The sequence below is a fragment of the Notamacropus eugenii genome, chromosome 3 (assembly GCF_028372415.1).
Source record: "Notamacropus eugenii isolate mMacEug1 chromosome 3, mMacEug1.pri_v2, whole genome shotgun sequence".
NCBI lineage: Eukaryota > Metazoa > Chordata > Mammalia > Diprotodontia > Macropodidae > Notamacropus > Notamacropus eugenii.
This window is the reverse complement of record NC_092874.1, coordinates 314,602,591-314,628,614: the sequence shown is the minus strand read 5'-3', so window position 1 is coordinate 314,628,614 and position 26,024 is coordinate 314,602,591. Positions and strand designations below refer to the sequence as shown.

Sequence of the window (26,024 nt, the reverse complement as noted above, 5' to 3'; positions counted from 1 at the left end):
ATCACATTTTCTGCTGCTACCCTCTTCTACACATTAAAAAAAATTCTACTACATAGAATATTAGCACTGTTTTTGTTTCTGATAACACTTCCTAAGTACAAAGAAAGTTGAGTCTTGGACATAACATTAATTCGACTTAAATCCTTTGTTCTAAAATTTCTCCCCTTTTTCTTGGTTCTAGTGCCTCACAACAGAGGTGAACATACAATCCAAGTTCCCTGATTGTTTGGCCATTTTCTTTTTTACGAAAAGACTTACCTGTTTAGGAGGGAAGAAGGAAGGATGAGTTTGTTAAGCATCTACTATGTGCCAGACACTCTACTAAGAATTTTCCAAACATTATCTCATTTTATTCTCACAGCACTCCTGGGAGGTAGGTGTTATTATTATCCTCATCCTTTTATAGATGAGGGAGCTAAAGCAGACAGAGATTAAGTGACTAGTGGTTTGTCTAGAGTCATCCAGCAATTATGTGTGTCAGAAACAGGATTTGGACCACTGTCTTCCTGACTCTTTAAGGCCAACACTCTCTCCTTCACCACCTAGGCTGTTAGGCTAAGTCTAGAAAATCACAGCTTGTTTTTCTACATAGCTACTCTTTTGTGGAGATTAGCTTTGTGTTTATGCAGTTCTTTCCAGAGGAAGATCCTTCAACACGATAATGATAATTTATGTATTTTAAGTACTTCGATCTTGATTATCCATTGTATTAGTTGGGAGTGTTTGTGCAGGCGACTAAAGGCATCCAATGGCTTAACTCATGCTTGATGATCTCATCAGCTGTCATTTCTTTGTAGATGATTCTCAGATCTACTTATCCAGCTGTGACTTCTAGTCTTGTATCTCCAACTCCCCGTTAGACATTTCAAAATGGATGTCTCATAAACCTCTTAAACTTAGCATGTCCAAAACTGAATTTCCTATCTCTCCCCCAGAAGCTTCCCCTTTTCTTGTCTAGGCTACCATCATCCAGCCCTTCAGGCTTGCAACCTTGATATCATCCTCAACTTCTTAGTCTTTCTCACCCCCATCCAAACAGTTGCCAAATTCTGTTGATTCTACCTTTGCAACCTCATATGTCCCCTTCTTTCCTCTGACACTGTCACAACCTCACATTTATATTGTTGCAATATCCTTCTAGTTGATCTGTCTACCCCAAGTCTCTCCCTATTCAGTCCATCCTCCACTCATCTGTCAAAGTGGTCATTCCTAAATGCAGGTCAGCTCGGTGGTGCAGTGGATAAAGCACCAGTGCAGGAGTCAGGAGGACCTGAGTTCAAATCTCACCTCAGACACTTGACACTCACTAGCTATGTGACGTTGGGCAAGTCACTTAACCCCAGTTGCCTCATTCTGGGTCATCTCCAGTCATCCTGATGAATATCTGGTCACTGGATTCAGATGGCTCTGGAGGAGAAGTGAGGCTGGTGACCTGCACAGCCCTCCCTCACTCAAAACAAAGTCAAGTGCAAGTCATGTTGTTACTTCTCTGAATGGTATGGTCTTCTTCGGCAACAAAGGATGAACACACCTAAATGCAAGTCTGACTATCCCACGAAACAGCACACACACATACACATGCATGCACCCAAGCACGCACAAAGGCATGCACAAAAGTGTCGTTCCCTCTCATCTCCATGATCAAATAAAATCCTTTGTTTACTTTTTAAAGCCCTTCTTATCCTGTTCCTTTCCTACTGTCTTTCCATTTTCTTCCTCCAAATATTCTGCAGTCCAGTGACACTGGCCTCCTTGCTGTCCCTCATACAAGGTACTCCATCTCCCAACTCTGGCATTCTAAATGGTTGTCTCCCATGCCTGGAATTCTCTCCCTCCTCATCTCTCCCTCCTGGTCTCCTGACTTCCTTCAGGTCCCAGATAAATTCCTACCTTCTGTGAGAAACCTGTCCTGTTTCTCCTTAATGCTAGTGCTTTCCCACTATTGATTGTCTCCAATTTTTCCCATACACATCTTACCTGTAAATAAGTTTTTCCATGTTGTCTTCCCTGTTAGACTACGAGTTCTTTGTGAACTAGGACTGGGTTTTTCTGGCCAAATGCACTTTTTGTATATCCCTGGTGCTACTACCATTCCTGGAACATAATAGGAGTAATAAATGCTTATTTCCTTATGCTTAATAAGTGCTTATTTCATTCCTTCCCTCATCCTTCCTTATATCAAGTCCCTAAACCTGTCTTTCTTCACTGTCCACCTGCTATCTGCTTCTTCCCACTGAAGTCAGTTAGATCCAAGTCTTTTCCACTGGATAGCCCTTGATATACTTGTTGAGAGCCAGTAAGTCTTACCTTCTGCAGGCTAACCATGCTTAGTTCCTTCACTTGATCCTTGTGTTACATGGTTTCTTTTCTTATGATTATACTTATCAGTCTTTTCTAGAAACCATCTTGTCCTTTTCCTAAGTAATAGAGCACTCTGAATTGGGCACTATGTACTCTGTTTGATCTGACCATACAGACCATAGCATACAGTGGAATATTCACTACCTTGGAATGGACTTAAGTACCATGCCTGTCTTGTTGCAACTTAAAATAGAATTTGCTTTTTTGGCCTCTGTGTCACACTGTTTACTGATGTTGACCTGACTATCTCTAGCTTTTTCTGGATTATTGGTTAGCCACACCTATCTCAGACCTTACTTTTTTCTTTACCCTAATAAAGAACTTTACATTTGTCCCTGTTTTATTTCATCTTACTAGATTGGCTCATAGTTTCGTGTAATAAGATCTTTTTCAATCCTGACTATTACTCAGTGAGTAGGCTCTTCCTCCTAGTTTATCATCTGCCACTTTTCCCAAGCAGACCTTCTCTAACTTCATCCAAGTCATTGGTATATACTATGTCAAGGGCAGGTCCTTCCGACACTTCACTAGAGAGAGCACTACAACTTGACATTGACCTGTTAATGACTACTCTTTGGGTCTGGCCATTCAATCAAGTCCAAATCTGCCAAATTATACTATTATCTAATACATTTCTCTACTCCTTGGCTCCAGCTATACCATGAGAGGCTTTGTCAAATGTATTGCTGAACTCTAAGTATACTATTTCTAAACATTTGACTGTTATACTAGCTACCTTGTTAGATAATGAGGTGACATTTCCTTGAAACTATGCTGGGTTTTAGTGATCATTAAATTTACTCCTTCTACCCTGAGCAAGGGTCATATTGTTCTGACCTTCTTTGTTCCTCTTTTGACATTCAAAAGAACTTAAAAAAAAAAAAGAAACTTTGTTGACAAGAATTCAGCTTCAGCACTCTTGGCCCTGTCCCTGTAGGACTCTGTCACTGTAGTGCTTAATAAATGTTTGGTGAATTAAATCCTTTTACCTGCCTTTCTCTCATCTCCTACATGTACTTGAAGTTGCTCTTCTTTTTACTTGGTGGAATCATATCTGCTTCTGTTCTCACATTTGCATTCTTCTATCCCTCTTGAACTTGATTTTACCAGAAGAATATTAGTACATCCTATCAGTCCTTTCTCGGCATCCTTAGGTATCTCTTCCAAAATCTAGCATACACATAGCTATGCCTGACTTTTCCTTTCTTTCTGTAATGAATTTAGTCATCAACTCCAAAGATTATCTTTTTGTTTTATTTTTTTAACCTTAGCAGTCTTTTCCTCCTTGTTGGTCAGAATCAGTTAAAACTTCCAGTTTCCCATTACCTTTTATGGATGAAATTAAAGTCATAATTTTAAAAGTTTATTTGCTTTAGGAAGAGAGCATGATCCAAAAGGGGATCAGGATTATTGAAGTTTCCCATCACTACTATATCATACCTCCAGTTTAGATTTGTGAACTGTTTTTCCAGATTCCTTATCTGATTCTTTTAATTAGATGGTCAATCGTGTACTCCCATGAGAATATCACATATGTTTCTTCCCCCATTTTTCTGTGCCCAGTCTACCAACTCTCAGCGATAGCCTATGAACATGAATTTGCTTCCCTGTGGTAAGGCTCTCTGTTCATCTTTATTATGGTTTATAATTTGTGCGTTTATATATAGATGTGTATATATATATATATATATATAGCCTATGGTTCAACACCAGATCTCTTCTTGAATCTTTCTCCTGAGAATTACTGATTCTTTTTTCCACTGTTTTAATTCATTTGTTGTACCTGCTACTAGGTCACTCTGTAGACATTTTCCTTTCTTTTCAGTGTGAAACCTTTTTAGTCCTATTCTCAAGTACAGGCAGGTATTTTGTTTGGGCCTTCTTAGATATGCTCCATCCCTGGCCAGCGGCCCCTCATGCCTGTATTTTAAGCCGTCACTCTGAAATCCAAGCCCCATTCTCCAACGCTCTTTCTTAAAAACAAGGAGTTCACTTCCCAGATCTTTCTTTCTTTCCTTCAGCTTTCAGCTATAGTGACAGTGGAAGTACTTCTTATTCTCCCAAGGTTCCCAAGTTTTTGCCTATGACTTCATAACCCATCATGGTGCCCATCCTCCTCCAGAATGAGACAACTTTGCCCTTTGTGGCATCTGATCTGTCAGCATTACTTAGTTTTGATAGAAATACAGATATGCAGGTTACCCAAAATTCTCACTGCCCTCGACATTTGCATGGAGCCAGATCCTCAGACTTTTGGGGGTTTTTTGGTAATTCTCCTACCTGATCTTTATGGCAATTGCCTGTTGTTCCCCTACAATGCTTTGGAGGCCCAAGTAGTAAGAGGTTCTTGATATCTTTCTTTTTTGTGGCCTCATTAAAGGGCCCATGTCCTGGCTACTTCTTCAACAGGCCTATTCAATGAATGGGCGTTACCTCACCCTAAGTGAGTACCTGCAAAGACCTTGGCCTAAAGGGCCCAAGGTCTCCCAGTGCATCCTGGGCCATTTCCAGTCATCCTGAGGAATATCAGGTGACTGAATTCAGATGGCTCTGGAGGTGAAGTGAGGTGACCTGCCAGCCCTCCCTCATTCAACACAAAGTCAAGTGCAGGTCATGTCATTATTTCTCTGATGGTATAGACTTCTTCGGCAACAAAGGACCAACACAAATAGGAGGTTCTAGATGTTTAATTTATACAAAATATTATTTCCACAGTTTGTCATGATAGGATACTATCTGCTCAGAAAGCAAAAATCCAACTATCTAATTATATATCCCCTACCTTTTTATCTTCTTGTCAATGCTCTCTGTATCTCCAGACTTTACTTCTAGCCTCAAACTTTGCCTAATACCTAGCCCAGTGATTCAGACTTCCAGCCATCATCATGCCATGCCACCAAATTCATACCTTTCCCCGTACCCGTCCTTACTTCCCATTGCTTGCTCTGAAAATAGAGATCAAATCAGTGTCACAGTTCCTGCAAAGGACAAGTAAAATTATCACTCCGTGACGTCCTGATCAAAACCTCTTCCTGCCCATATATGTGTATGTTGTCCTTCTCTATTAGAATATAAGCTCCTCAAGGACAGAAATGTGTTTGTGTTTTTGTATTCTCCATGCTTTGTATAGTGCCTGATATATAGCAGTTCTTAAGAAATGCTTTTACATTCATTAATTCATTTCTTATACAGCTGCTTGGCTCGTTGCCCCCACTGGGAACAGAGAGTACTGCCTGCATTAAGAGCAAAAGAGGATATTAGGGACTGAAGATCTCAGGAAATTGGAACTCAAAGAGGGAAAGCTGATTGTGGGAGAAGGGAGAGGATATTATGGTATGAGGAAGTCAAGAGTAATGGTCAGAGAATGTTATCCCCATTCATGTATGCTTGTAAAATGATTACTCTGACCTGTCATTCAGAAGGGTATTAGAAACCAAATAATCATACTCTCATAGTTAAATTTTCCTGGGATATTCTAGTTCTGGTGCCATATTTTAACTTTAATTGAAGAATAAAAAATGTGATTTTGAAATAAGATGGAGCCTACATTATTGTAAAGTTTTAAGGAACTGGTAAGAAAAAATTGTCTAAATATTCTTTTTCACTTTCATCATTAGGTGTGCTATGTTGACTATGGTTTCAGTGAGATTATAGAAAAGACCAAAGTATACAGACTAAACCCAAGATTTGGTTTGCTCTCCTTCCAAGCAACAAAATGTAAATTAGCAGGTAAGCAAACTCTTAAACATGATAAAAATGCAATGTGCTTAAAGGTACCATGGATAAAACAATATCAGTGCATTGTACATATACGTGTGTGTGTGTGTGTACTGTATGTAATATATGTGTATATGTGTCTGTACACACGCACACACACACACACACCATACTCTCTCTGTCTCTCTGAATGACCTTACTCCAAAGTTCTTGAAGAAGAGTTAATCCAATTATAAGGAGAAATAAATAGCAAAACTAAAATAGTTGGGGATCTCAATTATGCCCCAATTATATCCTAGATAAATCTAACAGAAATATAACTAATAAAGGAGTTAAGGAACTGAATAGAATTTTAGAATAGTTTGACATCTCTTATGATTACTGAATATGAACAGAAAAGAGTATTCATATTTCCCCTTGGATGGCACCTTTATAAAAATACTAGCTTTATTTCATTGAAAAGTGATAGATCTTTCATACAATATCAGAAAGCCCACAAAACATTGGAGAGGGGGTGCACTTGCATCTGGGCTGGTTGTCTCTTGGGTGATTTTCAGCTGGGACTTCTATAGCATTATCTCGAGGTTCTAGTATGTCTCTGTAAGTACAGTTGACTTTAAAACAGTTGAAATTAAAAGATATATGTCATACAGGCCAATGACTACTGGTTGTATACACTGAGTAATTGTGGAACTACTAATAAGTTCTCATAGGTTTTTTTTTTTAGTTTATGACACTTTCATACATTGTATTTTATCCGCTTGTGGACAAAATTTCCATGCTTCCGTATTTTCCTTATTAAAGAAATACCTGTTAACCAGCTGAGTGGTAGAGCCCAAAGTTGGTGCAGGAGTTATCACTAGGAACACTTAACACAGTATTATCAGTTAAGTGTACAGATTGACTCAGAGAATCATTGCATTTAGAGCTAGAAGAGAACTTTGAGATTGTCTAGTCCAGGTCTCTTGTTTTGCAGATTAGGAAACAGGTTCCAAGAGAGGGGAAGGTGGTTTGCCAATGGCCACTTTGATAGTGTCGCAGAATCAGAATTAAAATCTATGTTCTCTGACGTTGTTTGATTTCTTGATAAATTGGAATTTATTGCGTCAAATGTGAAGAGAACATTCATTGTTTTAACAAATGGGCTGGGAATAAAGGATATGACTGGTGCAGAGGCATAGAATGGGAGGAGGAAATGTGACCAACCCCATCAATGGTTGTGACACATTCAACTTCCTTAATTCAAATATAGTTATTTGTATTACAACTAATTAAAGAAAAATCTGTTTCTCTCAGTGTGATGGGTCTGCTGATCAGATTTTTCTCATTGACCTGGAATTTTTTCTCTGGGTAAACATTATCAAGAGTTTTTATAGTGTAGCATATTTTTGTACAAAACTTTAATAAGGAATAATGGTGAAAACATATAACAGAAGTCCATTTAAAATTTAAGAATTTTACAGTGAAATAGTCTTTGTTAAGCTGGTAAATAAATGCTGAAAAAATGTTCAATTGTTTTTCAGGGTTGGAAGTGTTTAATGATGATCCTAGTTTAGTGAAGGTAGTTGAATCTTTAGCCTGCGGGAAGATATTTGCCGTAGAAATCCTGGAAAAAGCTGAGATTCCTCTTGTGGTCCTGTACGATACATCAGGCGAGGACGACATCAACATCAACGCTACCTGTCTAAAAGCGCTTTGTGACAGAACGCTGGAGGCGCACCTTCAGGTACTGCGAGGGCCGCCATTGTCATCATCAGCTTGTGAACTGAGCGAGTCGGGGCACTTTAGGCTGACCAATAACATGAGCTGATTTTTTTATCTTAATTGCAAAGTCCCATGAACATTGTGGTTTTTTAGTGTGTCACTATTTGGTAGTAGAGGAATATAGTTGATCATTGGGATTGAAATTAAGCTTTCAATTCAAAAACTCTAAAGAAAATAACCCAAATTTAAACTTGTTTGGGGTTTTTAAAAACAATAGAATACACTATAAGGGCAGAAAGGGTGCTTACCAATGCAAATTTTCAAGTATTAACTATTTTTCTCATAAATTCTACTACATTTGGAATCTAATATCTGTCTATCATATGATCTGTAAAGAAGTGGAAATAGTACTTAAAATGCTAAATAATTTTTAAAGATAGAAGAATAACTAGACTAGACCAAATATGTATATGTATATGTGTATATGAACTCATATTGTTTATGTATCTATGCATAGATAAAGATTTAGACAGAAAGAAATACATTCTGAACGTGACACAATTGATTCTCAAGAGATCTGAAATAGGGAAAGATAAACAACTGAAAAAAACTACCAGAAAAGGTGATTGTAAGGGCATCAATAACCACTCCCCCATACGTACCTCCTTTCTCATCCCTGAAGTTATGAGAGTGATTTCACACGTAGAAGGTATTCTAGAAGGATTTAAGATGAGAAGGGAACAAGTGGTCTTTTGAAAAACCACATGGGGATCATATCTTCAGAATCACATAACTGAAAGGTGCAATGAACACAGTGAGCTCCTATTGTGTTTATTTTCATCAGCTATATGGTGTGGTAGGCAGACCTTTGGTAGGTAGACCTTGGTTTTAGAGTCAGGAAGTTCAGGGTTCAAATTCCCTCTCAAACACTTAGGAGCTTTCTGAATCCAGGGGAGGTCATTTAAGCTCAGCCTCATTTCCCTCATCTGTAAAATAGAGATAATAGTAAACTCTCCGATGAGGTTGTTTTGAGGATCAAATGAGATCTTATATGCATAAAAGGAGAGATAGAAAGGCATATTTGTGATATACACATATATACTTTTTGTTTATATTTTACATACATGTATATATTGTTTTTCAAAATTTAAGACATTATATGTGTGAATTGTCATTATTATAGCAAATGAACCCTTTGAATCTTATCAAAAAAGATGGTGAATGTTCAGATGTTTTTTTCCCACTCAAAAGTGAAAACAAAATAAACCAAAAAGGAAAGAAAAAAGATTATTATTAATAATAGTAATGAAATGAAATGAGAAAACGTAACCAAAGGGATAATTTTGTTCAGTAATCCTTTAGCAATTTCAAATTAAATGTGAACCATGGAGAAAAATGCTCCCCAAAGTGTTAGGGCAGATATTCAATGCAGAATACTAACGGAAGAGGGAATTCTTTCTCTAGATAACTCCATTTGTTGTCAGCTAAGTAAAACAATGTCAGGAAGACTGGCATTCTAATGACCTTGGGCAAGTCATTTAACCTCTGTGTAAAATGTAAATAATGATAGCACCTGCATCCCAAGATTGTGGTGAGGATTAAATAAGATATTTTTGTAAAAGTGCTTTGTAAACTTTGAAGTGCTACATAAATGCCAGCTGTTGTTATTGTTGTTGTGTGCTATCAAATTAATTGAATCAAGACCAAAACCACTATAAACTTCCTTTGCAACATCTACAACCTCTTAAAAGAGTTCATAAAGAACATTAATTGTCCAAAAATGCAATTAGATGAGGTCAGCCCATTAAGTGAATCTATCCAGGGGGGCAGAGCCAAGGTGGCTGAGTACCAGCATGGACTTTCTAGAGTTCCCCGCCAAGCCCAGCCAAATACCTGTAAAACTTGGCTCTAAACAAATTCTGGGACTACAAAACCCACAGAATGAGAGAGTGAAGCAAATCTCCAGCCCAAGACAGCCTAGAAGGTCGCCAGGAAGTGCCACATGCCACACTGGGAGCAGAGTGTAGTCCATAATGGGCCATGAGTGCACAGAGGGGACCTGAGCTGGCCTTGGGGAGACTGAATGTCTCATACCTGTGATGATTTCCAGACTTCATGACCCCAAAATACTGAGGATAAATTGTAAGGTCAGTGGAAAAGCCTGTGGGACCAGTACAGGAGAGTGGAGTGGTCCAGCCCCAGGGTGAAGGTGAGGGGGCGGAGAAACACTTGGCAGCCAGCCACAGCAGCACCTGGGGCAGCTGGAGCCACTGTTTCTGGGGGGAGTGAAGCAGCTGACAGTATACCCCCCCACTCCCACTGGAAACAGAGACTGCCTTAACAGAGAGCTCAGAAGTCAAGTAAATGACTGGGGAAATGAGCAAAAACCGAAAAAAGAATCAGACTCTAGAATCTTACTTTGGTGACAAGGAAGACCAAAGTGTGCAAACAGAAGAAAACAAAACCAAAGCTCCTCCATCCAAAGCCTCCAAGAAAAATATGAATTGGTCTCAGGCCAAGAAGAGATCAAAAAGGATTTTGAAAATCAAATAAGAGAAGTAGAACAAAACCTGGGAAGAGAAATGAGAGTGATGCAAGAAAATCATGAAAAATAAGTCAACACCTTGCTAAAGGAGACCCAAAAATGCTGAAGAAAACAACACTTTAAAAAATAGACTAACCCAAATGACAAAAGAGATGCAAAAAGCCAAGGAGAAGAATGCCCTAAAAAGCAGAATTGGCCAGATGGAAAAGGAGATCCAAAAGCTCCCTGAAGAAAATAATAACGTAAAAATGAGAATGGAGCAGATGGAAGCTAATGACTTTATGAAAAACCAAGAAATTATAAAACAAAACCAAAGAAATGAAAAAGTAGAAGACAATGTGAAATATCTCAGTGGAAAAACAACTGACCTGGAAAATAGATGCTGAAAGCCATGGTCAAAAAAAGAGCCTAGACATCATCTTTCATGAAATTATCAAGGAAAACTGCCCTGAGATTCTGGAACCAGAAGATAAAATAAATATTGAAAGAATCTACCAATCGCCTCCGAAAAGGAAAACTCCTAGGAATATTGTAGCCAAATTCCAGAGTTCTTGGGTCAAGGAGAAAATATTGCAAGCAACCAGAAAGAAACCATTCAAGGATTGTGGAAATACAATCAGGATAACACAAGATCTAGCAGCTTCTACATTAAGGGAGTGAAGGGCTTGGAATATGATATTCCAGAAGTCAGAGGAGCTAGGATTAAAATCAAGAAGCACCTACCCAGCAAAACTTGAGTATAATACTTCAGGGGAAAAAATGGTCATTCAGTGAAATAGAGGGCTTTCATGCATTCTTGATGAAAAGACCAGAGCTGAATAGAAAGTTTGAGTTTCAAACACAAGAATCAAGAGAAGCAAGAAAAGGTAAACAAGAAAGAGAAATCATAAGGGACTTAATCAAGTTGAACTAGGTAGTTGGAGAGATTATATACATATAGACAGCTCACCAACAGGGTGAGTTGAATGGGAAGGGATATATCTAAAAAAATAAAATTAAGGGGTGAGATAGGAATATATTGGGAGAAAAAAGGGAGACATGGAATGGGGCAAATTATCTCTCATAAAAGAGACAAGAAAAAGCTTTCTCAATGGAGGGGAAAAGGTGAGAGGGAAAAAGTAAAGCTTACTGTCATCACATTTGGCTTAAGGAGGGAATAACATGCACCCTCAGTTTGGTATGAAAATCTATCTTACAGGAAAGTAGGGGAGAATGGGATAAGTGGGGTACAGGGGTGATGATAGAAGGGAGGGCAAATGGGAGGAGGAGGTAATTAGAAATATACACTTTTGGGGAGGGACAAGGTCAAAACAAGAATAGAATAAGTCAGTGGCAGGATAGGATGGAGGGAAATATAGTTAGTCTTTCACAACATGACTTTTATGGAAGTCTTTTGCATAACTGCACATGTCTAACCAATATTGAATTGCTCGCCTTCTCAGTGGGGATGGGTGGGGAGGAAGGAAGGGAGAGAAGTTGGAACTTAAAGTTTTAAAAACAAATGTTAAAAATTGTTTTTACATGCAACTGGGAAATAAAAAATACAGGTAATGGGGTACAGAAATGTATCTTGCCCTACAATAAAATAGAAGAGATGGGAATAAGGGAAGGGAGGGGTGTGATAGAAGGGAGGGCAGATTGGGGAAATCAGAATGAATGGTGTCTTGGGTTGGGGAGAAGGGAGAGATGGGGAGAAAATTTGAAACTCAAAATCTTATGTAAATGAATGTTGAAAACTAAAAAATAATTTTTTTAAGGTGAAAAAAATTAATCTATCGATACATCTATCTTGGACAGATTTTGCATGTGCACAGTGATTTAGGCCAAAAAATTGAATAAGAAGAAGAGAGTCATCTTCCTTTTGAAAAATGCATAGTACTTTCAGTAAGCTTAGACTATTCTCTGAAGTCATCTTTTTTTCCCCTCAAACACTCATATTGTTCCAGTGATGCTATTATGCCTTGAGGTCATAAAACACCATGAATCAGAATTGCAGGTGACCCAAAAGGCAATGAAGGTATAAAAGACCATTAGCATATCACCAGTGATGACTTGAGTGCGAAAAGTAGTACAGATTATCCAGGAAATAGATGATTGAAGAAGGAGGTTTTCCAGTCATGTAATAAGAGACAGGCATAACACTGGTTCTACACTGGTACCTAAATGTTATTAAAGGGCATCCACACTTTGAATTATTTATGCAAGATATATGGGAAGGCGTGGATAAAAGTTGTAGAAGATTGAAATATGTGGATAGACTCTGATCTCTACTGTTAGAGGGAATATCCACATCAGTAAGGTCACAAGTCCTTTGAAATATGAGTAGTATAAGTTAAATATTTTACTCTTTCAATTTGTCAATTCATCTGAAAAGTTTCAGAACTTGAAAAGAACTAAATAATAGTATCAACGTCTTAACCACTTCCAGAAGGAAAATAGATGAAGAAAAAGGAAACAAAAACCAAAGAATAGTTTCTGGAATACCCTGAGGATTCTGGGAAGATGATGGAGTTAGTCAGAATATTCCAAGCTCTCAATATTTTACTCCACAAAAGAGATAAAACAGCAAGAGATAAAACAAACACAGAGTAGAAAAAATAAATGAGAGAAGGGGCAGAACATGGGTCTTCCTGGGATAATTGGAGAAGATCTGAAGAATAATCCTGGGAAGAGGTTTAATCCCTGTGAAGAGGAAACACCTCCCACCTAGGATAGCTTAATAAGAGACAAGCTCTGGGGTTAGCAAACCCTGGGGGGTTAGGAGGCTGCCTCTACCCCAGCCATAGGAACTTTTACCCCTGGAACATTAAGGGGAGTTGGACATCTGATCTGGGGAAGATCAAGGGAACCTCTGCTGACAAGGAACACCAGGTCCAGCTGCAGAGCCCAGGGAGTGCGGAAACAATAGGGGAAGGACATCACTGGCAGTGGGCAATTTCAGGAGGCTGGAGGTCTTGGTTTAGGTTCCAGGGCAGAGAGGAGAACTGAAGGAGAAATCTGAGGCCAGAGGCACTATTCCCCATTCCTCAAGACTAGAGATGATTACAAAAATTAAGCTACTACAAAAAAAATATTTTTTAAATGCATAGGCGAAGGAGAAAGAATCCAACTATAGAGAGTTACTATGGGAATAGAGAAGACCAGGGTTCATCTTCAGAGGAGAATACTGAAGCAAAAAGACCTTCTTCTACCCCAAAGAGTAATATCAAATGGTCACCTGCCCAGAAAGAATTCATAGAAAAACTTTAAAAAGACTTTAAAAATCAAATGAGAGAGACTGAGAAAAAACTTTTAAAAAATAAGAATAACCCAAGAAAAACAAGAAATTGTGAAAAGAAAGTCAGCCAATTAGAAAAGGAGATCTAGAATCTTAAGGAAGAAAATAACCCCTTGAAAATCAGAATTGGGCAGGGGGAAGCCAGTGAAGTTATGAGATCAAGAAATAATAAAATATAAAAGGTGAAAAAATAGAAGAGGATGTGAAACATCTTGTAAGAAAAAGAACTGATCTGGAGAAGAGATCAAGAAGAAAAAAATGTAAGCATAATCAGAGTACCTGATCCAAAAAAGAATCTTGATACAGTAATACAGGAAATAATTAAAGTAAATTGTCCTGAAGCGTTAGAACAAGAGGAGAAAGTAGAAATAGAAAAAGAAATCCACCAGTCACCACATAAGACAGATCATACAAAGGAAACTCACAGGAATATTATAGTCAAATTCCAAAAAGGATAAAGTATTATAAGCAACAAGAAGAAAACAATCTACCTGTGGCATTGCCGCAGTTGGAATCACACAAAACCTAGTAATGAGGACACTAAAAGATCGCAGGTCTTGGAACACTATGTATCAAAGAGCAAAAGAACTTGGCTTCCAACCAAAAATAACACAATCCGCAAAGCTAAGTATAATTCTGAATGAAAGAGACGGACATTTAATGAATTGTCTGACTTTCAAGACTTTGTTTTAAAAAAACAGAAACCTGAACTTAGTAGAAGATTTGACATACGAGAACCAAGAGAAACATAATATACATGCTAAAGACAAATTACAAGGGACTCAGTAAGGACAGACTGTTTACCTTTTATGTATGTACAATGTTTGTCTTAAGATTGTTGTTAGTAATTGGGCAGTTTGTAAGAAAGATTGTGTAGACCTGAGCATGATGCTATTTCAGAAAAATAAAATGGTTCAGGGACAGTTAAAAAGTAATTATCTTATACAAATGAGGTGTGAGAGGGAAGAACCAATACAGAGGAATTAGATGGGGAAAGAAGATAGTTGGTTCTGGAAACCTACTTTAATCAGGAATGGGTTCAAGAGGGAACAGTACGTATACATCTAGAAGAGTAAAAGCCTTCTAAATTTGGAAAGAAATAAAACACTAAGGGGGGAGGAAGCAAGGATAAGGAAGGGATCATTAGAGGGGAGGATGAGGGAATAGGTTAAAGGTGCATAGAAAAGGGTGTTTAGATTTATGGGAAAGGGAGGATCCTTAGGGGAGGAGGGGAGTAGGTTAAGTAATTGGGGGGTAAGGAAGTGGGTAGAAGTAAAGTAGAGGAGTCAGGAGGGATAGGAAATAAGAAATAGGCATAAAAATGAAAACAAAGATTAGGAGTAAAATCAGAAGTAGGAAAAGTACAGGTTTAAGTATATGTGTGTATGTATATATCTCTATAAAATATCTGTACTTAATTGTAACCTTCTGGGTGGAGGTGGGGGAGTGGGAGGAGAAGGGGAAAAAAGAACAAAGTAAAAAGTGCACAGCAGAGAATAAAAGAAAACCTACAAGGAAGCAAAGGAAAAATAGCTCAGTGCAACATGTGGTATTTAATATGCAGGCTTTCTTGAAATGGAAATTTATTGCTGTATATTTTGAATCCTCTCTTTTGTTCTGCTGTACACATGATTTTTTTTCTTATTTTATATTTACGTTTGTATTTCTTGTTCTTAGTATGTATTTAAGTCTAAAATTTAAAAAAGATTTTAAAAAGAAAAAGAGAAATGAAGGCACCTCACCTTTTAGAACACTTGGTTTGTACAAATCGGTATATATTCAGTGGATTGGCATGACATTTAATTTATTTAATGTTAAAAATAGTCACGGTTTATTTTGTTTCTCACAGGCTGATGCTATGTACACAAGCGTGAAAGTGACCAATATTTGTTCGGATGGAACTTTGTACTGCCAGGTGCCTTGTAAAGGTCTGTCCAAACTTAATGACATTTTGCAGAAATTAGAAGACTACTTCCATTGTAAGGTGAGTATGCACAGTATCATGTAGATGTCAGTACAACGTGCTATTAAAATCTAGACTTTTTGGTTGTGAACCCCAAAGGTACAGCTGTGTGTAGTGTTCCACTAAATCCTCTATAATAGTTTCCTTTGCAGATACAGAATTTGCGGAGCATATAGTTATCAGTTCATCAGTAAGAGTTTATGTGTTTTGTGTAGGCCTCTGTGTTAGGTGACAGGGACGTTGGTTATCCAAGGGTACAACTTGTTGGCGCTGTCAAAGGAGCCCTACTAGTCATCTCCCCAACAAGAATAGGGAAGACTTTAGGTCATAGTAAGATAAAAGTCCGTACTCTAAAACTGTGCTTTGATATAGTTTTCCAAGTTCCTTTGAGGCTTCCCAAGACTGTGCAACTGTGTTGGGTGTAGTACATCTGACGGCCAAGTGTGGGCCAGGCTGTCATCCATTATTATAACTCTGTATCTGAATCAGTGTTGGCATGTCTTTGTAATGATAATAACTGATTTTATAGCACATTTAAGGTTTTTCAACTCCTTTAACTACATGTATTACCTGAATTCCCAATTTCTTCAACATGTAGCTACTGGAGTCAGAATGTGACTTTCCCAGGAATAGTTGTAATATTGATATAAATAGCAGCACACTTACACATAGTGCCTTCCTCAATATTAAAGAACTTTGCGTGTTGGTTCTAGTTTTTAAACTTTTGTTGCAGTCCAAAGATACCCTCTCCATACTTGGATTTCCCAATAACCTAAATAAATTAGACCAGTACTTGGATTTGAATTTAAAATTGTAAGATGAAGTCCATCTTGTGATTTCATTTCTTTCGATGTTAACATAACTTTATACACAGTTGAAGGTATATTTAATAACAGCAAGTTATTTAGGTACCTTGAAATACTGCTTTGAAGTTAAGTTTCCATGATCTTTGTCATCTTTGTCAAATGAATCAGATCCATAAAAAGAGAGCAGTGTGGTTTGTCTCTCATTTTAAGTAATAGAAAAGGATTCTAGCATTTTCCCTATGTTTCCAGAATAAAACTCAGATGTTTAAGCAGAGGGTTACGTACATTTGTGATAGTATGTGTTAGTCTGTGGACTGCTCCCATATAGTGAAAGTGTTCAGCTCTCACATACACTCTGAGGATTGAGAGATCAGAAGCCATTTTAGTCCAGGCTAGATATGAAACCTGCATCTCTGTATCCTTGTAGGGATGTCGCTTCAACTTGAAGACTTCAGATTTGGAATAATTCTAAATCTGACTTTCTATAACTTTCACTATTGGCTTGGATTCTGGGACCAGATAGAATAAGTCTAATAGTTATGTCTTGTACCAGTCTTTCGTGTATTTGAAGACAGGAAGCATATCCCACCCAGGTCTTTTCTTTTCCAGCTAAACATTCCCAACCTCTACAACAAATAGAATGGCTTCTAATCTTCTTACCATCCTCATTTCTCCTGCACATTTTCTGGTTTAGGGACTAATTAACCTTTTTTAGTGTCATGAACCCCATTTGGCAGTCTGAAGAAACCTATGGACCCCATTTCGGAATAATGTTTTAAAATACGTAGGTTAGTAAAAAATAAAGTTGCAAAATTTTTCCCTTCTAAATTCCAAGGCTCTCCTGAAATCTATCCGTAGACTCCTTTGGCTGTGGACCTTAGGTTAAAAACCCCTGCTTGTCAACATTTTTTTCTTAAATGCTACACCTAGATTCAAATATGATGCCTCTACTCCAGATATTGTCTCATCAGGGCAGAGTACAGCAGGACTAGCATGGTTCCTGGCATATAAGTAGACATAAATAAATGTGTACTATAACCCCCATTATTTTGTATACAGTACTTATGCTAATGCAATCCAAAATCACTTTAACTTTGAGCTTGCAGTTCGCTGAAATCCCAGGTCCTTTTCACATTAACTTTTTTAGCAACAGCTCCCACGTCCTATACTCGTGAAGTTATTTTTTTTAACTCAAGTGTAGAATTTTCAATTTAAAACTAAAAAGAGGCAACAACGTGGAGCAGTGGATAGAGTGCTAATCCAGGAGTCAGGAAACCCTGAATTCAGATCCTACCTCAGCCATTTACTCTAGAGGTGTGACCCTGGGCAGATCACTTCATCTTTTTGTGGTTCAGTGTCCTCACATGAAAATAGGGATGATAATAACACGTGCTTCCCAGAATTGTGGTGAAGATGACCTTAAAACTTCGCAAACCTTACAGGACTATACATATAGTAATATATCATAACTGGTCTGCTGTCCTATCAAGACCATTCACTTGACAACATTTAGAAACAGAAGCACAACCGTTCCTTGCACTTTGGATACACCTAGTACAGGGGCGGGGAGCCTGTGGCCTCAAGGCCACATGTGGCCACCTAGGTGCTCAAGTGCGGCCCTTTGACTAAATCCAAACTTCACAGAATAAATCCCCTTAATAAAAGGTTTTGTGCTGTAACTGTGGACTGTGCACTCAGTCAGAAGGCTACATCCACGGACCTAGAAAGCCTCATGTGGCCTTGAGGCTGTAGGTTCCCCATCCCTGATCTAGTACATGAAAGAGAAGAGTTTATATGAAAGCAGCAGGTTTGATTACGTTATAAGCAACATGCTGATATTACATAGTTACTTCTTTGTGTACTGATGCTACGGTAATCAGATTTTTATTGGGAGTAAAGTGAAATTGTACATTTTTGTTTTACAGAACATGACATCTGAGTACTTTGTTTCATTACCTTTCTGTGGGAAGATCTGCTTGTTTCATTGCAAAGGAAAATGGTCCCGGGTGGAGGTAAAATTAGGTTGTTTTATTTGCTAGATTCTCTTTGATTGACAATTGAGTTTGAGTTTATTCAGAATAACAAAAGTTTTAGGTGAATTAAATCCTATTTGGATTTTCTGGGAAGGTGAAATTAGTCTAATTTCACGAAATTGGTAAGTGTGGCATAATTATTGTTATTTAATATATTCATTGTACCAAAAGTCTAACTTAAAGAATTTTAAAAGTTCATTAGTAAACCACTCGTTTTCTACAAAAACAGTACATGGAAAATAGTATCTTAGATCAGGCTAGAAAAGCCTGATTATTCTATAATGTACCAAGCAGCTAGCTGACACAGTGAATGGAACACTGAGCTTGGAACCAGGAACACGAGTTCAATTCCTGCCTCAGATACTTGCTCCATGACCCTGGGTGAGCCATTTAATCTCCATTTACCTTAATAACAGCACCTGCTTCCCAGAGTTGTGGTGAGGATCAGATGAGATGATATTAGCACAGAGCCTAGCACATAGTAAGTGCTCTAGAAATGTTAGCTACCATTATTTAGCATTGTTGCTACTGTTAAACATATCAGATGTATCATAGAACTGAACCAGCACAGACCCCACTTCCCATTCTGTTGCATCCACTCTTGTTTCCAGCTAGGGTTTTCTCCTTCCCTGATGCAATGTAGAACAACAATTTTAGGTTTTCAATCTTTTTAAAACTAATTTACCAAACGGAAATACTGAAAGATTAAAATATCGTTTGCCAAAACTTCCTTTCTCCCCTTTTATTTTTTAACTCTGATTTTGCAGAGAAAGACAGACATGAGCACGTACTAAATGGCAGATCTCTTACAAAAAGGACTACGGCAGAGGCCCTTTGAAATACTGCAAAGAACACTTGACTTTGATTCCCAGGTGCTGGATTCCAATTAGACAAGTCATTTAACCTCTCCAAGGCTGTTTACTCATTTATAAAATGAGAGAGTTGGATTAGATGATTCATCTTGAAGGTTCCTTCATATCTAAATCTTTGATCCTATGAAAAGTCTTCATTTCAGAAGAAAAACACGCTCAGGTTTTTCTTGGTGTCCAGATATACAATCACAGAAGCTGACCTAGAGCAGGAATGAAGGCTAGAACTCTTTAGAGGAGATAAGGAGTATCAGAGACAATGGACGGCAGTGTTGGGGCTGGAGAAAGACAAAGTAATAACCTCTGAGATTTACCTTCCCTTCTTTCTTCCCCTTAACCACTCAAGTCCAGCTACCAAAGACCTTGCTCTGGATTGTTCTGTGGCAAGGAAGAAAGGAAGAGCCCTGTGTATATGTGTTCCCACTTATCAGTCATTGGAGAAGAGAAGGAGAAAGAAGGAAGGGAGATCCCACATGATAGTAGGGAAGGAAAGATGGGGCTTATCCTGTATTTGCTTTTCCAAACTGACTTTCTAAATTGATCCTTAATAAGTTGGGGATTGCCTGTGTCCAATCTGGTACATTTCAAAAAGACCCGATTGGGGGAATATAAAGCATGTAATTGTTATTCAGTTGCCACAGCTGTTTACTCCGTATGCTATAGAAATGCACAAGTACTCTATTGAAATATGCATTTTCAAATAGACTTGTATAGCTTTATATTATGATTTTATGTAAATAAGCATGTCTTCATGTGACTGGTCATTTGGTAGTTTCACTAATTTACCAAGTACTAATAGTCTAATCCTGAACTATTGTTACATTCATATTTACAATTTTGGCTACTCAGAATATTGTCTGTCTGAAGGCTAAAGAGTGGAGTCATTTATTGGAAGTATATGGAATGTGGGGAGAAAAGAATTCAAGGCATATGATTCCTGTGGTAAAAATGATATATTTTTTCTTGAAAACTGTCCACTCTAAAGCGTAGAGGAAATGTGTTGCCATTGGTGGATATATAAGTGTAGACTGCTTTATTCAGTCATCATCATGAAGAGCTCCCTTCAGATGGGATCTAGCCATTGAAATGACATCATTGACGTAGATCACTAAATAATTCCAAAAGATTTGCTCCTGTTTGAAATTTTGCTTCAGGGGATGGGAGTTAAAATATTAGCCCCAGTTTATAAGCCCTAAGCTACCCGGAGTTTGCCAGTAAGCTAGCCAGTGAGCCAGTTCCACCTTTGGTTCACAGTTTGGTTATATTTCTGGATGCAGTTAACGTGCAGTTATGTAACACTTCTAGATCATGCCAACCATCTGTTTCCAGTTTAATTGTGGTGGTCTAGTGAAGTAAAGGTGATAGGCTGGTTCCATCTAATAGGGCCTTTTACTCATGGAGAAAGATTGATGGGTTAAAAGATGCCATCCCTGTGGTAAAGTAAAGGGCACTAGAATAGATGAACTAAGGGCATCTCTCAACTTAAATATTCTCCTGTAAATGTATAAGGTGCTCATCCATAAGAATGGAAAGAATTATTTCTAGGATAAAGCCCAAATCTCCTGCCTGGCATGTAAGGCCAAACAAATTCTTCATTCCTGCCAGGCCAGTCTCTTTACTTTCACCTGAATATTTCATGCTAATTCCTTCCTGTGCTCCTTTGCTTATAAACTGTTTCCTGCACCCAGCACAACTTCCTTCCTTTTTACCTGTATTCAGATTCTTTCAAGACCCAGCTTCTCGAGGAAACTTTTCCTAGACATTCTAGCCCTGCACTGATGCTCTCTTATGGCACCTGTTGGTACCACTCATTTTGGCACTTAGTCATATATTGCCTTGCACTGCTTGTAACTGTTCCATATGTTTGTCTCATCTCCCCATGAGAATGTTGTTAGAACTGTGAGCACTCCCCAGAGGACCTAGCCCTCTGCCTGTGCTGCAGTTTACAGGGGAGCCACAAAGGACTCTTAGTTCATCTTGAGATCCAGGAAATATGGCCTTCTTTCTTTCCTTTTTTCTTTGCAGCACACACCAGTTGTGTGTGCTGCAAATGCAAGCTGATGTCTGCCAGAAGGGAAGGGTAAAAGGGAAGAATGCCTCCCTGTCTCTCAGCTTAGTAGAGAAAAGGAAAGGTTCCTAGAAAGCATGGAAGAAATATTATGGGAAATTAGAAAGCAAGATTCCTGGGCATTAAAAAAAAGAAAGGAAAACAAGTATCAAGATATTGGTTAATGGAAGATTGTGAGGCATAATTTAAAAAAAAGGAAAATCCACATTCCATGAACTATGTGATAGGAGTCTTTTACCATGGAGAGTAATTTCTGATCTTTGGAAGAAGCAGCATCACATACTCAGTCAAACACCGAAGAGGATCCTTGCAGGTGAGAGGATCCTATTTACCACCCCCAAGAAGAATTATTGTGATGAATTATGACTCCTTACTGAGGAGCTGAGATTTAGGTAAATGTAATGTATGTAATGTAGTTAATATGGCTATAATTAGGAAATGTGCCTCGTTTCTGAAGTGGGATGAAGACTTCTCCATCACTCCCCATTTCTGTTGATTCATATAGAGACACAATACAAAAAAAGGCAACTAGGAAGTGTTTCTAGTGGCAATATATGTATGTATGCATACATATACACACATACATATGTGCACATGGTATTTGTGGGTATATATCTATCCAGATGGCATTTCTGTTTCTCCTGGAAAATGAAAATCATTAATTCAACAAACATTCATTGAGTGCCCTCTATGGAGCCAAGTGTCATAAGGACAAAATATAAATGATGATCTTTGCTCCCAAAGATCCTACAGTTCAGTAAGGTCCACAGAACATATACACAATTCTAATGCCAAGGAGAATGTGATATGACATAATAGAAATAAAAAAGTACTAGAGAAATTCAGAAGAGAGGAGGATTCTTTCTCCCTGGAGAGGATCAGAGAAAATAAAATAAAGATGGTGGCCATTGAGATTTGTGCCTCAAAAGAAATAGAAGATTTGGACTGTCTGAAATTGGGGAAAGGGACCTTCCAGGTGCCAGGAGGAAGAGTGTGAGAGCAAGAAGGTGAAGATGGCAAAACAGGAGATGACTTCAGGGAACAGTGTCTGAGTAGTCTAGTTTGCCTGAAATAGGAAGTTAATGAGGGAAGATAGATTTGAGCCAGATCACAGACAAGAGAAAGCTTATCAGAAGCTTTGACTTCAGATAAGGAGATCAGGGTGAGGGAAGATGTCAACAGTCCATACCATAGCTCATAATACTGAACAGAAGACTCCTGTCAAAGAACCAAGTATACGTATGAAACTCCCTGACCCAACTGAGAAGGGGGATGTAGATTAAATGAAAATTTGAGGAGAAAGTAGTAAAATGCCCTAAAATGAAATATGCATAATGGAATTGCTTAATATGGAGGTGAAAACACAGTGAAATTTTTAAAAGCCGCAGAAGAGAAAGAGATGTCCAGCATCTCTAAAGTGAAAATAACAGACTGGACACCTTCTATTGTGAATATGCCAGTAATACAAAGTAGAAGTTGTATAGAAAGTAAACTTGAAATTGTAATACAAAGAGGTAAAGATGAATACCTCAATATAGCAGAACTCGTGTAATGGGATTCATGACTAGAATATGACAGTGGAAGGCTGTATCTCATTTAAGTAGAGCAGAATGTGACTTCTTCTAATGAATTTGTCTTTAACTGTATCTTGCATCGGTGTCTATTCTGCACATCCTTAGCTTGTCACTCCCTTTTCAAACAAGAATTTCTACAAATTTCACAGCAAACCTTTTTTCACTTGGTTTAGTAAACTAGTAAACCACAAGAATACTATAGACAAATTATATTTTTTGATTTTGGCACAAGCATAGTGTGTTGGTAATGTAACCAGATACTTAAGAAAACTAATACAATTTTTAGTTTCTTTGATAGAAGATAGCATTCGAATCAGCAATAATCACTTTTTTCTTTACATTGAGCATGCTCCATCCAAGTTATGTGTTCATTTATGGGTGCCATGTGTTAGCAGGGATACATACCTAGAGTGAGTTCATAAGAGAACAGCTTGGCTATGGAGTGGTTCTGGAAACTTTCATATATAAAATAGTTGAAGAGCTTGGGATATGCAACTTGGAGAATAGAAGAATAAGAAGGAACTTGAGAGTTATATTCAAATATCTGAAGGGCTACTATGTGAAATCTTTATTATTCTGTATTGTTTTGAAAAACAAAATCAATGGGTGAAGCTATGGGGAAACAGATTATAGCTAAATATAAGAAAGAATCTTCCTCTTATCTCTGTCCTCCATATGTATCGTTCCAACCAGCCAGGATTTGGATTCTTGCCTCTTTTGGCCAACCCTCCCTCCTATTATACAAGACAATAACATGACACTTAGTACAGGGACTGTTAACTGAGCCTTAGGTCGGTTAGGAGCCTTAACTACTTCTGTAGACTTATGTCTTTTCCATAAAACTAGAACGCATCATGAAAATAACAAAGCAAAAAAGCCTTATTTTTAGTATAATTTAGTATTCGATTTCAAGAAACACAAACAGCTGCCTTCTAGCCAACCCTTACCTGTTAGTAGTCCGTCATCTCCCTGAGGACAGGAATGGCTGCTTTTGGCTCCCTAGCACCTAAGACACCCAGGACTTACCACATAAATGTTTGTAGAATTGAATCTGATGATCCTTCCTTGCTCTTAGTTACCAATGTTCACCTCAGGTCAGATAAAAACTTAACCGTCCATCTTTGAGTCAGTCAGTTAATGCTCTAAGAAAAATGAAAGTTCTACTTAGTACTTGTATGATGCATCAACTTTTTCATTAAATCTATTCCATGATATTTCATATTCTGTAGAACAACCTAGTCCAATAGGTTGAATCATTGAAGCAACTTTGAAGGGCAGGAAAATGAACAGAATATCCTCAAGCACAAACTGTTCTTTTCTGAAGAGTTCCGTGTTTAGGAACAGAATCTTTGTCCACGGCTGTAGGGTCTTTAACAACAGGATTTCAGTCCGTCATGGGCTCCTGCAACTATACTGACTTTTTTGCCCCTGGTATTGCAGAGTGTAGATCACATAAGAGAGCCTACTCTTGGAAGTGTATGCATGCGCACACACACACACATGCAGACACAAGCGCACATGTACACACATAGACACACGCACACACACGCACACACACTGCTTTGTAGTTGTCTTATGGATGGTGGGCTTTTAGCATTATACGTTACCAAAGTTAGTCATTACTGAGATCTAAATGACGATTTTCCCTACCCACAGTGCAGCTATTATTATGTGGCTAATATGACCTGGTGCTTCCATACAAATCTCTCTGGGGAGCTACTCTGTTTTCTACCCCTTTGTTGGTAGCTCTTTTGTTCTCAGTATGTGCTACTCACCATCTTCTTTGTCACCTTCTGATTGTTAATGCCACCTGCTTCTTCCATCCAGCACTTTTTCCTCCATTTTTCTCATTTCTTTCTTGTCTGTTCTGCTTCTTGTTACTTTTCCCATGCCTGTTAACTCTCTTAAAGAACAGCTTCCATTAAATATGATAGGTGATACCTATTACTTTGAGTTCAGTTCAACATTTTTGTCAATGACTTGAATGAAAGCTTCTGAATGATATAAAAAGCAGAGAAGAATGGAGGACCATGGAACCCCCCCCCAAAAAAAAGATCTTGAAAGGCTAAAATGGTGAGCTGCAGCTAACAAGATGAAGTTTTAGTGGAGATAAATTACAATCCTACACTTGAGTTTAAAAAAATTGTGCAAGTACAGAATGATGAAGGTATGACTAGAAAGTTTTTCATGTGAAAATTAAGAGTTTTAGTTAATTCTTAGGCTGCATTAACAAAAATGTTAATGAGAGATAAATGATAATTCCATCATATTCTGCCCTGGTCAAAAAACAAGCTAAATTTTTGTGTTGAGTTTACAGTGTCACCTTTTAGAAGGGATATTGCTGAACTGTACCTGTCTAAGAGGAAGATGACTAGATGGTAAAGTTACCCAATAATAACTGACTTTTACGTAGCACTTATTATATGTCAGGCACTGGATTAAATATTTTACGATTTTTCTTTCATTTGATCCTCACAACAACCCTGGAAGGTAGGTGCTATTATCCCCATTTTAAAGAAGAGGAAACTGAGGCATAACAAGGGTTATATGACATGCCCAGGGTCACACAGCTAGTAAGTGTCAGAGGTCAGATTCGAACTCAGTTCTTCCTGACTCCAGACCTAGAAGGGTTCTAGGTGAGATATTATTTCAGGAACTAGAGAAGCTTTATTTGGAGAAGGAAAGACTTGTGGGTTAGGGAATGGGATTACTGTCACCAAATATCTGGAGGTTTGTCAAAAAGAAGAATTTAATATTTTTTTCCACTTAACCCTGGTGAAAGAATTTGGGCAGATGGATGGAATGTATAGTGAGATAGTATTCAAGACTCAGGTACTTATTGATAATCTCATTGATGTCAGTATTCCTTCTAGTGAGGCAGATTACATCCTATCCATACTTAAGCATTTTATGTAAGTCTTGGTCATATTCTTTCATAAATTCATCACCTGACATGCTGGAGGCCTTCTTCACTTTCTTCTAATATCACAAGGATTCCAGTGGAGCATTCAGACCATATAGCTGTTATTCCTCGCTCCTGACATGTGGTCAGCTCATTTTTTTTTTTTGCTCATACATTATAGATTTATTAAGAAAAACTACTTAAC

General features: G+C 38.0%; 1 protein-coding gene across 2 annotated transcripts in view; it reads left to right on the top strand.

Moving 5' to 3' along the window:
- Nucleotides 1-26,024, top strand: part of TDRD7 (tudor domain containing 7) — a 108,897-nt gene that overhangs the window by 66,226 nt on the left and 16,647 nt on the right. For both annotated transcript variants that reach the window (XM_072596729.1, XM_072596730.1), the window contains exons 9-12: nt 5,979-6,090; nt 7,602-7,804; nt 15,454-15,588; nt 18,299-18,385. In XM_072596729.1, coding sequence (XP_072452830.1) covers nt 5,979-6,090; nt 7,602-7,804; nt 15,454-15,588; nt 18,299-18,385 — 537 coding nt within the window. The remainder of the gene's footprint in view (nt 1-5,978; nt 6,091-7,601; nt 7,805-15,453; nt 15,589-18,298; nt 18,386-26,024) is intronic.